General features: G+C 52.5%; 1 protein-coding gene across 1 annotated transcript; it reads left to right on the top strand.

Annotated features, from left to right (window-relative positions):
• Positions 1 to 7,046: 7,046 nt before the first annotated feature.
• On the top strand, positions 7,047 to 13,793 carry NR1H2 (nuclear receptor subfamily 1 group H member 2). Its single transcript, XM_058708417.1, has 10 exons — positions 7,047 to 7,333; positions 7,444 to 7,578; positions 8,178 to 8,239; positions 8,320 to 8,451; positions 8,823 to 9,113; positions 9,196 to 9,458; positions 9,684 to 9,863; positions 10,526 to 10,625; positions 12,643 to 12,851; positions 13,204 to 13,793. The coding sequence occupies exons 3-10, from the start codon at positions 8,197 to 8,199 to the stop codon at positions 13,348 to 13,350; spliced, it is 1,365 nt and encodes a 454-aa protein (XP_058564400.1). The 5' UTR covers positions 7,047 to 7,333; positions 7,444 to 7,578; positions 8,178 to 8,196; the 3' UTR covers positions 13,351 to 13,793.
• Positions 13,794 to 14,096: the final 303 nt, after the last annotated feature.

Here is a 14,096-nt window from a genome sequence, read left to right as displayed (position 1 = left end):
CCCTGCCCTTTTCTAATATTAAAACAATGCTACAGTAATCTTCTGCATATGTATTTTTCTGTGTATTCATTCCATAATATCTGCATGACAATTTCTTTTTCTTAATATTTTTAACTTACATTTTTTAAAGTTCATTCATTTATTTTGAGAGAGAGAAGGAAGCAGAGAGGGAGAGAACCTCAAGCCCGACGGAGGGCTCGAACTCACCACTGAACCGAATGAGACACCCTGGAGCCCCTCTGCATGACAATTTCCAGGTTTCTTTACAAAAAAATTTTTTTAATGTTTTATTTAGAGAACAAGTGGGGGAGGGCCAGAGAGAGAGGGAGACACAGAATCCAAAGCAGGCTCCAGGCTCCCAGCTGTCAGCACAGAGCCCGAAGCGGGGCTCGAACTCCTGAACCGCGAGATCATGACCTGAGCTGAAGTCGGGCCCTCAACTGACTGAGCCCCCCAGGCGCCCCGACGATTTCTCTTTTTAAAAATAATCTTTACATGCAACATGGGGAAACTCATGTCCCCAAGATCAAGAGTCACACGTTGTCCCTGCATCACGATTCCTCGAACCATAATTACTCCAGCCATGAACAGATGTAAGTTGTAGATCTGAATATATGTTGCTTAGTTACTCCCCAGAGAACTTGTGATGATGTAGGCTTCCAACTGCAGGGGCGATAATAACCCCAATGTCCCCACAGCCTCACCAAAGCTACATGTAATCGATAAAAAAAAAAAAACAAAAAAAAACCCCTCTTCCATTGTCTTGAAACATCCTGTCCCCTGGGGCGTCTGGGTGGCTCAGTCTATTGAGCTTCCATCCGGCTTCAACTCAGGTCTTGGTCTGTGAGTTCAAGCCCCACCCCCCACCCCACCCCACCCCCACCCCCGTGGGTCTCCATGCTGACACATCTGAGCCTGTAGTCTGCTTTGGATTCTGGGTCTCCCTCTCTCTCTGCCCCTCCCTTGCTCATACTCTCACTCTCTCTCTCTCCCTCTCTCTCTGTCTCTCTCTCTCAGAAATAAACATTTAAAAAAAATAAAAAATAAATAAAACCGCATTATTCACGATAGCCCTAAACTGGAAACAACCAGTATGTTCTTGAGCTTGAGAATAGACATACTGTGGAAGGTATCCATTCAGTGGCTCACTACTCAGCAATAAAAAGGAATGAACTGATAAGTCATGCAATGATACGGGTCATTTTTTAAAATAAACTTTGTGTCTTTATTTTTTTTTAATCTCCACGCCCAACGTGGGGCTCAAACTTACAACCCAGAGATCAAGAGTCACGTGCTCTTCGGACTGAGCCAGCCAGGCGCCCCCAGGACATGGGTAATTCTCAGAGACCTAATGGTAAGTGAAAGAAGAGTGCCTAGTATGGACTGAATGTCTGTGTCCTCCTTCCGATTCAATGTTGAAAACGAACCCCCAGTGTAAAAAAAGTATTTAGAGGTGGGGGTTTGGGGAGGTGATTCAATCAGGAAGGAGCCCTCCTGAATGGGATTCATACCCTTTTAAAATTGACCATAGAGAGCTCCTCCGCCCCTCCAACCCTTGTGTGGACACAGTGAAAAGGCTATTAACCAGGAAGCAGACCCGATCTGTCAGTGCCTTGATCCGTGGGCTTCCCAGCTTCCAGAACCATGAGAAATAAATATCTATGATTATTAGCTACCCCATCTACAGTATTTTGAGACCAAACAGGCCAAAACACGCGATTCCATTCATATTATGTTCAAGAACAGGCAAAACCAACCTCGACTTAGAAGTTGGAATAGTGGTGATCCTTTGCCAAGGGTATTGACTGGGAGGGGGCACATGGGAGCCTTGAGGGATGCTAGAGATGTTCTCTACCTCAGTCTGAGTGGGCGTTCCATGGGTGAATACATCAGTAAAAATTCATCAAGCTGTACGTTTAAGATTTTGTATTTCACCTTGGGTAGGTTTACTTTATAAGTTTTTAAAAGTTTATTTATTTATTCTGAGAGAGAGAACAAGCTGGGGAGGGACAGAGAGAGAAGGGGACAGAGGATCCGAAGTGGGCTCTGTGCTGATAGCAGAAAGCCCAAAGTGGGGCTCGAACTCATGAGCTGTGAAATCATGCCCTTAGCTGAAGTCAGACACTTAACTGACTGAGCCACTCAGGCGCCCCTAGGTAGGTTTACTTTAGGGAAGTTTTACCTCAGAAGAAAATTTAAAAAGAAATATAGAAACGCACTCCAGAAAAACAGGGCAATGCTTACAGTATCATAACACTGTAAATGCTATCCTCATTTGCAAGGACTGGAAAGACACAGAGAAAAGCAGACTCGGGAGCGTGTACTAGTTAGCTAATGCTGTGTAACAAGTCACCCCCGGACTAAATGGTTTAAAACAGAAATACACATTTATTATTTTTCATGGTGTCTGGGTTAGAAGTTTGAAAGCAGCTTGGCCATGCGGTTCTGGATCACGGGGTTGCGGACAGATGTCAGCTGAGGTGGCCATCGTGCAAAGCCTTCACTAAAGCTAAAGAATCTGCTTTCAAGATGGTTGGGGCCCCCAACTCTTGAACTTGGGTTTCTGTTAGAGAGCTGTAGCAAGAAAGTCCCGTAGGTGGAGCCTAGAGGAAAGGGATCTTCAAGGATGGAGCTATGAAGTGGGAGAGGTGGGGAGCTTGGGCAGAGGAGTGAGCCCAACACACTCAGGATTCAGGAAGTATACTCAACAGCACCGTGAGGACGTGCTGGCGTTTGGTGAAGGGGAATCCTTGAAGGTCAACGGCTCAAGGGTTGCACAAACAGTGATGCAAGAGAGAGGAGGAAACATTGCAAGAGGGAAAGTTTTGAGTACGGAAAGGAGAAAGGATCCGGTGCCTAAGTGGGGGGGTGGGGGAGGCCTCTTAACATGCTGTCCCAACACGGTCATGGGCAGGGCAGCAGTTCATGTGTACCTCTGCAAGTGAGCTCGTGGTGTCCCTGGGGTAAACGCACGGAAGTCTTCTTCTGGTGGCTTCTATTTTTTTCTGCCAAAGAAGAAGTGAGAATGAAGAGGGGGAGGGGTGCTGGAGATTTTGAGAGAGAAGGTGAGAACACGCTTTCTTAGAGATTAGAGAAGGGAACTGCAGAGGCCCTGCAGATTGGTTCTGGATGTCCACTGGAGGCTTGCCCTCCTCATACAGCTGAAGTGTGTCCACTCACAAGCTCAGCTGGGGGGGAGCAGGCACAGGAAAGGCAAGGGCCATTTTTAACCAGCGTTGGGGTTTTGCCAGGCAAGTAGGACTGAGGGAGAAAGAGTAAGGAAGTTAAGGTAATGTGTACAAGGACCTGACTGCGCTGGGCCACAGAATCCAAGGAAGGAAGAGAGGATGTGAGAGGAAGTGAGGCAAAGAGAAGAGAAGATCAAAGGATCAGGGGGTACCAATGGCATCCCAGAATTGAAAGGCACTTTATGACTTGGCCCCTCTCTGACATCTTCTCTCCTCTATCCCCCTTGATCGTTCAGCCTAGCCACATTGGCCTCCTTGTTGTTTCTCAGAGAAACCCAGACATGCTCCTGCCTCAGGGCCTTTGCACAGGCTGTTCCACCCAAGTGTCTTGCCTCCAAAAAACCCTAATCAGCCTCTCTCCTTTAAATATTTTCTTGAATATCACCTTCTTAGTGAAGTCTTCTCTGACCACCCAATTCAATATGGCAACCATCCCCTCCCCAAATCTCCAATCTCCTTTACCCTGACCTATTTTTTCCCATGGCACTCAACCTCTTTGAACATTTAATTAACTCTAAGATGTCATCAGGTGTAAGTCACGTGCATCTTAGAATCAGTGATACTGCCTGTTTCCCCATTATAATCTTATCTCTATGAGGTTAGGGATCTTGGTTTATTTCATTCGCCACCACGTCCCCAGCACCTAGGACAGTGCCTGGTATCTAGCAAATGCTCAGCAAATATTTTCAACGACCTACTTTGAGCACAATTGCTTTAGGGAATTTCCCTGACCCAGAAGACGGAGCATCAGTTTCTCTACGATAAGTCTTACCACATCTCCCCCTCATCTATTTTAGCAGCTGGAATATTCCATCTCGATCCCTCAGAATCCCCTCACCCAGATGTCCTGTCCCAATTCTTGTTTGCCCCCGGGTTAAGGGATTTCTGAAAGATCCTGCTGCAAATTCCCAAATGGCCACACGGCGGTGCTGTGGGCCTGTTTTCCCAGCCAAGATCACCTGGGTTCGCTCCCGCCCCCCCCCCCCCGCCCCCGCCAACCTTCCGCCCTTCCTTCCTTTTTTTTTTTTTTTTTTTTAAGCATCCTAGCGCCTGATTTATTCACTCTATAAACCACACGCCCGAAACCTGGAAATGTAAAGCCTTGTGATTATCCTCTATTTGGTATGGGGGAAAACATTTCTGATCATCCTCTTTTACGTGAATTCCGATAATACAGTTTCATTTGTTTTTTTCACATCAATTTCAACGTACACTTTCTGAAAGTCTTAAAAACTTAGCATACGTGGTATAAAAATGGTTGACTCTACACACGACATTTTTACGTTAACAACAATATTTAATGAGCGGTTTTTGGTAATTATGAAGAACCAGTCTCTTCGTTCAACTGAATTTGCTGCAATCCAATAGGCTTTTTAAGAAATGTTTTTAAGTAATCTCTACACCCAACGTGGGGCTCAAACTCACAACCCTGAGATCCAGTTGTGTACTTTTCCAACTGAGCCAGCCAGGTGCCCCTGCCCCCAACAAGTATTTGGTTAAGCACCTTCCCCAAGGAAGCAACCAAAAAAATATGTATATCTGTATCATCTATATCTATACCTATATTTATCTAAATATCTATCTAAATATATATATGTATAGTTTTTTCTTGCACCCTGTCCCCCCACCTCACTCAGCTCCAGCCACCCTGATGTACTTGCTGATGTACCGTGATTTTTTTTTTGAATATGCAAAAATTATTCCTACCTTGTCTTACTGATAACTTTATTAAGACTTGGCCACAATTTCGGAAAAAATTGTATCACCCACGGCAATGTTGCCTGAGGCATTTGAGCTGATGATCCAGCCCTACTCTGTTAGACTGCTCTGTTGCTTTTAAATTTTCAATAATTCTGTCTTTTGAAGTAAGATCTGACTGCCATATTGTGTCTCTAGTGCACCTATGTTGAAGTAGGTATCGCTTTATTACAAATTAGCTTCCAGGAGTGCCTGGGTGGCTTAGTCGGTTGGGCGTCCAACTACAGCTCAGGTCATGATCTTGCGGTCTGTGAGTTCAAGCCCCGCATCAGACTCTGTGCTGACAGCTCAGAGCCTGGAGCCTGCTTCAGATTCTGTGTCTCTCTCTCTGCCCCTTCCCTGCTTGCTTTCTGTCTGTCTCTCTCTCTCTCAAAAATAATAAACATTAAAAAAATTTTTTTTAAAAACAAATTAGCTTCCATTTATACATCTTTTGTGTTGCAGTTGGTGAGGTAAATGATATTTCGTTGCTGGGGACACAGTTCAGCTATATTGTTTTTGGATTTCATTTCAGAATAGTAAAAGAATTACACATTACAAATTACCTGTGATAAAAAGAAATAGAACTAGCCATCAGGGAAGTACAAATTAAAACCACAGTGAAGGGGCATCTGGTTGGCTCAGTTGGTTAAGTGTCCAACTTCGGCTCAGGCCATGGTCTCGTTGTGAGTTCAAGCCCTGCATCAGGCTCTGCTAGGGATTCTCTCTCTCTCTCTCTCTCTCTCTCTCTCTCTCTCTCTCTCTCCCTCTCTCCCCCTCCCCCCTCACTCTTTCTCTCTCTCTCAAAATAAACTTAAAAAAAGAAAGAAAGAAAAAACATAGTTCTGGCATACTAGGATCCTTGTTTGAACCTGGCCCGGTTCATGCTTTTTACCTGATTTAATCATAATGACAATCCAATGAACTCTTGTTGGTCTCAGTTTAAAATTCTTTTAATGCTTATTTATTTTTGAGAGAAAGAGCAAGAACGGGGTAGGGGCAGAGAGAGAGGGAGACACAGAATCTGACCCAGGCTCCTGGCTCTGAGCTGTCAGAACAGAGCTAGACCCGGGGCTCCAACTCACCAACCATGAGATCATGACCTGAGCCAAAGTTGGGCGCTTAACCAAATGAGCCACTCAGATGCCCCTAGTTGGTCCCAGTTTAGAAGAGGAAACTGAGCAATGGGGAGGGTAAATAGCTCGGCTCAACATCACACAGCCAGGAAGTGAGAGACAATAAATAGTTCAGCCCTTTCCCTGGAACCCCATGTCCATGTTATCACACCTTTTATTGGTAACATACTCAAATTCCACAGCTTCAAGGTCATGTGGGAATGGACAAAACAAACTGTAAAAGAGCATGGTTCATACATTCCAGTTTCCTGAAAATGGATGTATGATCAATATAGATCAGATTATCGAGGGAAGACTTTGGAACGATTCCTTCTACCTATTCAATTACTGTGAGTTTTCTTTAAAAGCTGTTATTTTTCTCTTCTTGGTATGAGAAGGCTATGCCTTTTTTTTTTTTTTAATTCCTATCAACAAGTTTATTTATTTTTTTTAATTTTTTTTTAACGTTTATTTATTTTTGAGACAGAGAGAGACAGAGCATGAATGGGGGAGGGTCAGAGAGAGAGGGAGACACAGAATCTGAAACAGGCTCCAGGCTCGAGCAGTCAGCACAGAGCCCGACGCGGGGCTCGAACTCACGGACCGTGAGATCGTGACCTGAGCCGAAGTCGGCCGCTCAACCGACTGAGCCACCCAGGCGCCCCAACAAGTTTATTTTTTAAACATATTTTTCCTGGACCTAGGTTTGTAATTAAATTTATTTAAAAGCAATAAGCAGCGCGCCTCTAAAATCAGAAAACTTGTTTAACAACCAAAAAATGACAAACACGCTTCAAATCGGCCGTGTGCGAAAAGGAGCTATAGGCGGGGAAATTTATGCCGAGCCAATCCTTGGCCGCAAACACCGAGGGGCACTGGGATGACTTAAAGCCGCCCCATGGGGGCCGGAAGGTTTGGGACTGACCACGCCCCCCTCGCCGGCCCTGCGTTTGATCGAGCTGGTCCGGAACTCTTCCGTCTGGCCCCAGCGGAGCTACCCTGGAGGGTAAACTTCCGGTGACCGTACGACTTCCGTGCGGGGCAGCCGATTTGGCTAGTCCTAGGCGGACCGGAAGTCCGTCACTCCAGACTACCCGCCCCTTTCCTAAAGTGACGCACGGCGGGGTTGCCGGAAGAAGTGGCGAAGTTACTTTTGAGGGGATCCGAGAAGCGGCGGCGTGCCAGGGGCTACAGAGGAGGAGGAAGAGAAGCAGAGCAAGGGGACCGAGGCAGGTGCACTAGAGTATGGGAAGATGCGGGAGGCGTCCCGGGCCCGGGGCTTCCCGGCGTTCTCCGCGCTGCCCCCGCTCAGCCCCTTTCTCTCTTCCCCCCCCCTTCCGTAGCTCGCGCTGTCTCCGGCTGTTTCCAGGGCAACGGGAGTAAGAGACCCCCGCGAGAGGCGGCCCACGGGACCCTCGCGCGCAGCCATGAGCCCCGCCCCCCACTGGTGTTCGGAGAGGGGCGGGACCTGGAGCGAGGTATGGGGGCGGAGCGTGATGGGAGGAGGTGGAGGCGGGGCAGGATGGGAGGGGAGGGGGCCGGACCTGGAGGGAGGGGTACCGATGGGGCGGGGCAAAGTGGCGGGGCGGGGCATTGTGGATAGAGCGAGGGTGCATGCTACAAGGGTTGGGCGGGACCTAGAAGGAAAAGATGGGGAGGAGGTGGGGTCAGAATGGGAGTTGGGGGTGCTTCTTCAGCAGAGGTGGGGAGTAAGAGGAGGCAGGGTGAACTTGGTGGGAAGAGGGAAGTTAGGGAGGAGCACGATTGAAGCAGAAAGGGCAGTACCTGAAGAGGGAGTGGGCAGGATCCGGAGTGGGTGGAGCCTACATGAGGGGCGGGGTCTAGATGAGGGCAGGGCTTGAGACCCAGCCGGAAGATCTGGAGCAATCGTGGGTGGGGTCTGTCAGAATCGGAGGAGAGGTTTTACAGGCTGACAGGGGCCTGGGGTGGGGTCTGTGTGCAGTAAAGGAGGAGTCTGGAGAGATGGAAGAAAGTGGTGCATCCTTCGAGACCTGGGGCTGGCCTAACCTGACCCTACCTGGCCCGACAAGGTTCTCAGTCCCCCTATATTCTGCAGGTTGCTCCGTGACTCCACCATGTCCACTCCCACCACCAGTTCCCTGGACACCCCCTTGCCTGGTGAGCGACCCCTTTCCCAGCCCAGTCCCTCTCCCATTGCACACTTGGCAGGAGAAACTCACTGTGCTTCCCTCTCCTAGGAAATGGCCCGCCTCAACCCAGCGCACACTCTTCTTCACCAGCTATAAAGGAGGAGGGTCCTGAACTGTGGCCTGTGGGTCCAGACCCTGATGTCCCAGGCGATGACTGGGCCCGTTCAGCCTGCAGCGAGGGTGAGATGGGGCCCAGGGACAGGGGCTCTGGATGGATATGGGGGGCCTTGAGGGGAGATCTAGGAAGGGAGAAAGATAAAAAATCAGAATGGGAGGCCCCAGTTTCTTGTTGGTTTTTTTCTTCTGCTTCTTCTTGACAACTTATTTTTTTTTTCCTTCACTTTGCCTGTGAGTGTATTTTTTTCCTGCTTGACACCTTTTGTTGTTATTTGTTCTTTGGGGTTCACACATCTTTCCTTCTGAATTGCCGTCTCCCTGGTCACCCCCTATACACTGGCTCTTTGTGTCTTCTGTGTCGTGGGGATGGCCCTCTGGCTGCTGTTTCTTTTGGGGGCTCCGTCTCTCTCATGGCTTCTCTCCGCCCACCTCAGTCGTCCCAGACCCGGCAGAGGAACCAGAGCGCAAGCGAAAGAAGGGCCCGGCTCCGAAGATGCTGGGCCACGAGCTGTGCCGTGTGTGCGGGGACAAGGCCTCCGGCTTCCACTACAACGTGCTCAGCTGCGAAGGCTGCAAGGGCTTCTTCCGGCGCAGCGTGGTCCGAGGCGGGGCCAGGCGCTACGCCTGCCGGGGCGGCGGAACCTGCCAGATGGACGCCTTCATGCGGCGCAAGTGCCAGCAGTGCCGGCTGCGCAAATGCAAGGAGGCCGGGATGAGAGAGCAGTGTGAGTGCTGGGGAGGGCGCCGTGCTCGCCTGGCCTGCGCCCAGCCCCGGGGCCACTGCTGAGGCCTCTGTGTCCCGAATAGGCGTCCTGTCGGAAGAACAGATCCGAAAGAAGAAGATTCGGAAGCAGCAGCAGCAGCAACAGTCACCTGTGGGGCCATCGGGCGGCAGCAGCTCAGCCTCTGGGCCTGGGGCTTCCCCTGGAGGGTCTGACGGAGGTGGCCAGGGCTCCGGGGAAGGTGAGGGTGTCCAGTTAACAGCCGCTCAGGAACTAATGATCCAGCAGTTGGTGGCGGCTCAGCTGCAGTGCAACAAACGCTCCTTCTCCGACCAGCCCAAAGTCACGGTACTGCCCCTCCCGCAGCCTTGAAGGGTCATGAGGCCAGTTGGGGGAAAGCCATCAGGGCTGCAGCCCAGGGCGTGGGGAGGGAACAAGGCTCCAGAGGGCGGGGCCTTGGAGAGGAGGGTCTCCTAGGGCGCATTCTTTGCCTCAAGATGTCCCCTCGGCCTCGGGCTCATTGGAGAAATCTGTGAATAACCTCGACCCCCCCCCCCCCCCCCTTGGCCCTAGCCCTGGCCCCTGGGCGCGGACCCCCAGTCCCGTGATGCACGCCAGCAGCGTTTCGCCCACTTCACGGAGTTAGCCATCATCTCAGTCCAGGAGATTGTGGATTTTGCCAAACAGGTGCCTGGCTTCCTGCAGCTGGGCCGCGAGGACCAGATTGCCCTCCTGAAGGCATCTACCATTGAGGTAACGGGCAGCCTTCCCATCCTCAACATGGCCCTTCCTTCCTGCCCACAGGGAACCCCAGGGATAAGCCTCAGGACAGATGTTGGGGGAATAGGGATGAGCGAGACCCTCTGGTGGTTGCCCTCGTGGGGACGATATCCTACAGGGGGACGTCGAAATACTAAACAGAGAGTCAGAGCCTCCCATGAGCCAAGGAGAGAGAGGAAACGGGTTGAGGCTGAGAAAAATTGAGGATTGGCTGGGAGGATGCACTCTAAAGAATGTGCTGAAAAGGCCATTCAGAAGAGTTGACATTTAAACCAAAGCAACAGTAGCAAATAAGTATTGAGTTACTAGTGGACCCCAGGCTCCATTCCAAGTCCTGGATAGGTCGCAGTGAACAAAACATGCCTGTCCCCATGCCCTGCAACCACCTGGGGAGAGTATCCTGGGAGGAGGGCGCTGTGGGCGTTGAACCTGGAGGAGGGAGAGCTTGGAGTGTCGGGCGTGCTGACTGCAGGCCAGGGTGACTGAGGGAACGTGCTTGGGGGCAGAGGGGTGAGAGGTGATTCTGGCAAGATTAGGTCCCCCCACGGGCCAAGAGAGGAGAGACCAGTGGCTGCCAGGTCACAGGGACTCGTGGCGCCCCTGCCCCTGCCTCCTCCTCTCCCTGCTGCCCACAGATCATGCTGCTAGAGACAGCCAGACGCTACAACCACGAGACAGAGTGCATCACTTTCCTGAAAGACTTCACCTACAGCAAGGATGACTTCCACCGCGCAGGTGTGGTGGGGAGAGGGCTGGGGGGGTGCAGGGCCGTTGCCCCTGGGGAGAGGGCTGGGAGGGTGCAGGGCCGGCGCCCCTGCCGGACCTCTACTGGTGGCAGACCTCAGGCCATCTCGCTCTTGTCTGAGCCTCTATTTTTTTACCTCCAAAGTGGAGTGAGCCAGCCTCAAAATGAGATGAAAATGTATGTATTGAGTGCTGAGTCTGTCCGCTGGGATGCAGTGCGGGATGAGACAGAGGGGTGTGTGCTCTCACAACGGGGCATCTTGATAGGAATTAAGAAAAGACACTCCCTCCTTCCCAAACCTGGTGTCACTGGAGGGAGGCCAGATCTCAGTTCATTGTGAAGTACGCAACCGTACGCGGTAGGTCCCTGCCGCCCAAGAGCGCTTACCTGGGGATGTGACCTAGGCAGTCGGCTTCTGGAGGAAGTGTATATGAACCGAGGCCTGAGGGGTGAGATGTATTGCCTAGGAAAAGGAAATTAGGGGGTAACAATGCCCACCAGGGAACCCCATGTGCCATAAAAGCCTTGTTCTCCCTCAGGCTCGGGCTTCACTCTGTGAGTCCAACTCTCCCCCATCATCTCTTCCTGGGGCACCTCTGTATTTTCCTAACCCCATATTCTTCCTTTCCTCTAGCCGCTGGCCCTCCCAGTCCCCTTTGAATATGAGTGTGGCAGGGGAGCACTGAGCGGGGAGAATGTTTCTGGCAGTGGGCTCAGCACATACAAAGGCCCTGAGGTGGGGGAAGAGCTGGATGGTGTTAAGGAACTACAAGGAGGTCCAGGCATCTGGAACACAGGGAGATGAGGCTGGAGAGGAGGTTGGGGTCCTACCGCTTCCCCCCATCCTCTGCCATTGTCCTCCAGTGCCTCTCCCTGGAACACTGTCGGGGCCCCTCACTGGGTTCTCCAAAGTGTGTCTGTTCATACAGCGGTCGGAAGGGTCGTATTCATAGTTAGCTCACGTCCCTCCTCTTGCTCGCTACCCCTGCATGGCTCCCGTCTCACTGGGAGAAAAGCCAGAGTCCTTGCCATTTTTCACAGGCTCCGAGGGGCCTCTCCACCCCCAGCTCCCTTTGTTCACCCTCCTCCAGCCACACTGGCCTCCTCCCTCTTACTTGAACCCACCAAACATGCTCCCGCTTCAGGCTTTTGCAGTTGCTTGGCCAACATGGGCGACCACCTCCTCCTGGTTTGCATGGGACCTTTGTGGTGTCAACATTTGGAAGCCTCAAGGCCCAGAAAGCTGCCCAGTCCTGGGGAAAACAGACAGGTGGTGCCCACGTGGAACACTCAAAACATCCTCGTGACTCATCCCCTCCCCTCCTGGTTGTTTCTCAAGGTCACCCTACCGTGTGGCCTTCCTACAGCGTCACCCTACACACTGGCCACCTTGTCTAAGATGTTGATTTGATTTTCGATGCCCCGATTACCTTTCCTTGTGTTACTTTGATCCAGCTCACAGACCGGATGGTTTAGTTACACGTTTGTCTGTTGGGTTCCCTCAACCCCCAAGTGCAAGTTCCGCAGGAGGGGAGGCTGTGTCTTCTAAACAGCTCTGCCCCAGGGCCCCAGGGCCTGCCACATAGTAGGTGCTCAACAGAGTCTGAAAAACGAATGAATGAACTACTCCTGGGGATGAGTTCAGGCCTTAGTCCGTGAGCATTGGAAGCCACCACAGGGGTGACGCAGTGTGACCTAGGTTTAAAAATCTTTCTTTTTCGTCAGGAGAGAACCGGGGAGGTCGGGAAGGAGGTGAAGGCAGTGATGAGGTAGCAGAAACTACTGAATAAATGTTCACATTCATTACTCATCCCTTTATTCAGGCAGGGGTTAGGGCGCACTTCCCCCGTGCCAGCCACTCGGATGGGGACACAGCTGAACAGAAATGACCAGAAGGCTAGCATTGCTGCCGTGTCCCTCACCCTGCTGATAGCAGCGTCAGGGACCCGGGCTGGGGCCAGTTCGGGGCTGGGGGAGCTCATCCGGCCCCGCCTCCCGCCCCCCCAGGCCTGCAGGTGGAGTTCATCAACCCCATCTTCGAGTTCTCCCGGGCTATGCGGCGGCTGGGCCTGGACGACGCGGAGTACGCCCTCCTCATCGCCATCAACATCTTCTCCGCTGACCGGCCCAACGTGCAGGAGCCGAGCCGCGTGGAGGCCCTACAGCAGCCGTACGTGGAAGCCCTGCTCTCCTACACGCGCATCAAAAGGCCGCAGGTACGGGAGCCCACCCCTCCCAGGGCCCTGGCGGGGACAGGCAGTCCAGGCCCCACGTGGGGTCCGCCGCGGGCTGAGGTTTTGCTTCCTCATCAGAACCGGGCCCTGTCTGCTGCCCCCACTGCCCGGCTCCTCTGGCGGCGCCCTGAGCCCTGGCCAGTGTCCTCTTGGCCAAATCTGTCCTCAGGCCTCTGTCCCGTGACCAAGGAGCCAGGCCCAGTCCCAGTGCAGGCATAGGGGCGGGGCTCCCCACGCTCTGCCCGGCCCCTGCCTACACCGGTGGTCCGGCTGGGCTGACCAGAGCCCACCTCCCTCCTGCCCTCCCCACCCCCCCCCCCCCACCTCCCCGCAGGACCAGCTGCGCTTCCCCCGGATGCTGATGAAGCTTGTGAGCCTGCGCACGCTGAGCTCTGTGCACTCAGAGCAGGTCTTTGCCCTGCGGCTCCAAGACAAGAAACTGCCGCCTCTGCTGTCTGAGATCTGGGATGTCCACGAGTGAGGGGCCTGGCCGCCCTGCCCCACAGCCCTGTACCCTCCAACGCATGGACGTTGTTGCCCCTTCCTCCTCCTGGAGTGGGAAGGAGCCGGGCCTGGGGTCCCATCTTGTGGCTTATAGCACAAGCCCTGGCCCCACCAGCCCTCAGCCCTCGGGTGAGCCCCCATTAGGGTCCAGGAGGCTCCCTCCCTGCCCACTGAGTCTTCCTGGGAGGGCTGGGTGGGTCCTAGATCCCAACCTCTGACCCTCCTAGCACTACCGGCTGCCCTCCCCACCCAGCTTACACCTCAAGCTCACTGCGCAGTGCACCTTGAACAGAGGGAGTGGGGGGCCCGTGGCTCTCCCTGACAGCCTGAAAAACCACAGGCCCCCTCCCTCTGTTCCTTTTATTTAATAAAAACTAAAAAAAGACAAAAACAGGAAAATAAAGTATGAATAGAAACCTGCCCTGAGCCAGAGTGAGTTCAAGATGTACGGGGGATGGGATCAGCCACCTGAACCTTGTGTTGCTAGGCTGGTGGAGGGTTCAGGGTGATGTGACTGAGTGCGGGGGTGGGGGAGGAAGTGGGGTGTCCAGGAGAGGCTGACGGCCTTGGGGTCATCTTCCTGTACTAGGTGAGTTGGAGACTGCCGAAGGACAAAGAACACATAAGTGGATGAAGGGTCAGGCTCTCAGTCCACAAATGTTTCCTGAAGCCACTGGGCAGTGTGCTGGCCATTCTGGGGATGCAGATGATATTCACATAACG

Source organism: Neofelis nebulosa, chromosome 17 (genome assembly GCF_028018385.1).
Source record: "Neofelis nebulosa isolate mNeoNeb1 chromosome 17, mNeoNeb1.pri, whole genome shotgun sequence".
Classification (NCBI taxonomy): Eukaryota; Metazoa; Chordata; class Mammalia; order Carnivora; family Felidae; genus Neofelis; species Neofelis nebulosa.
Note: the sequence above shows the minus strand (reverse complement) of the source record. Positions and strands in the feature narration are given on the sequence as shown.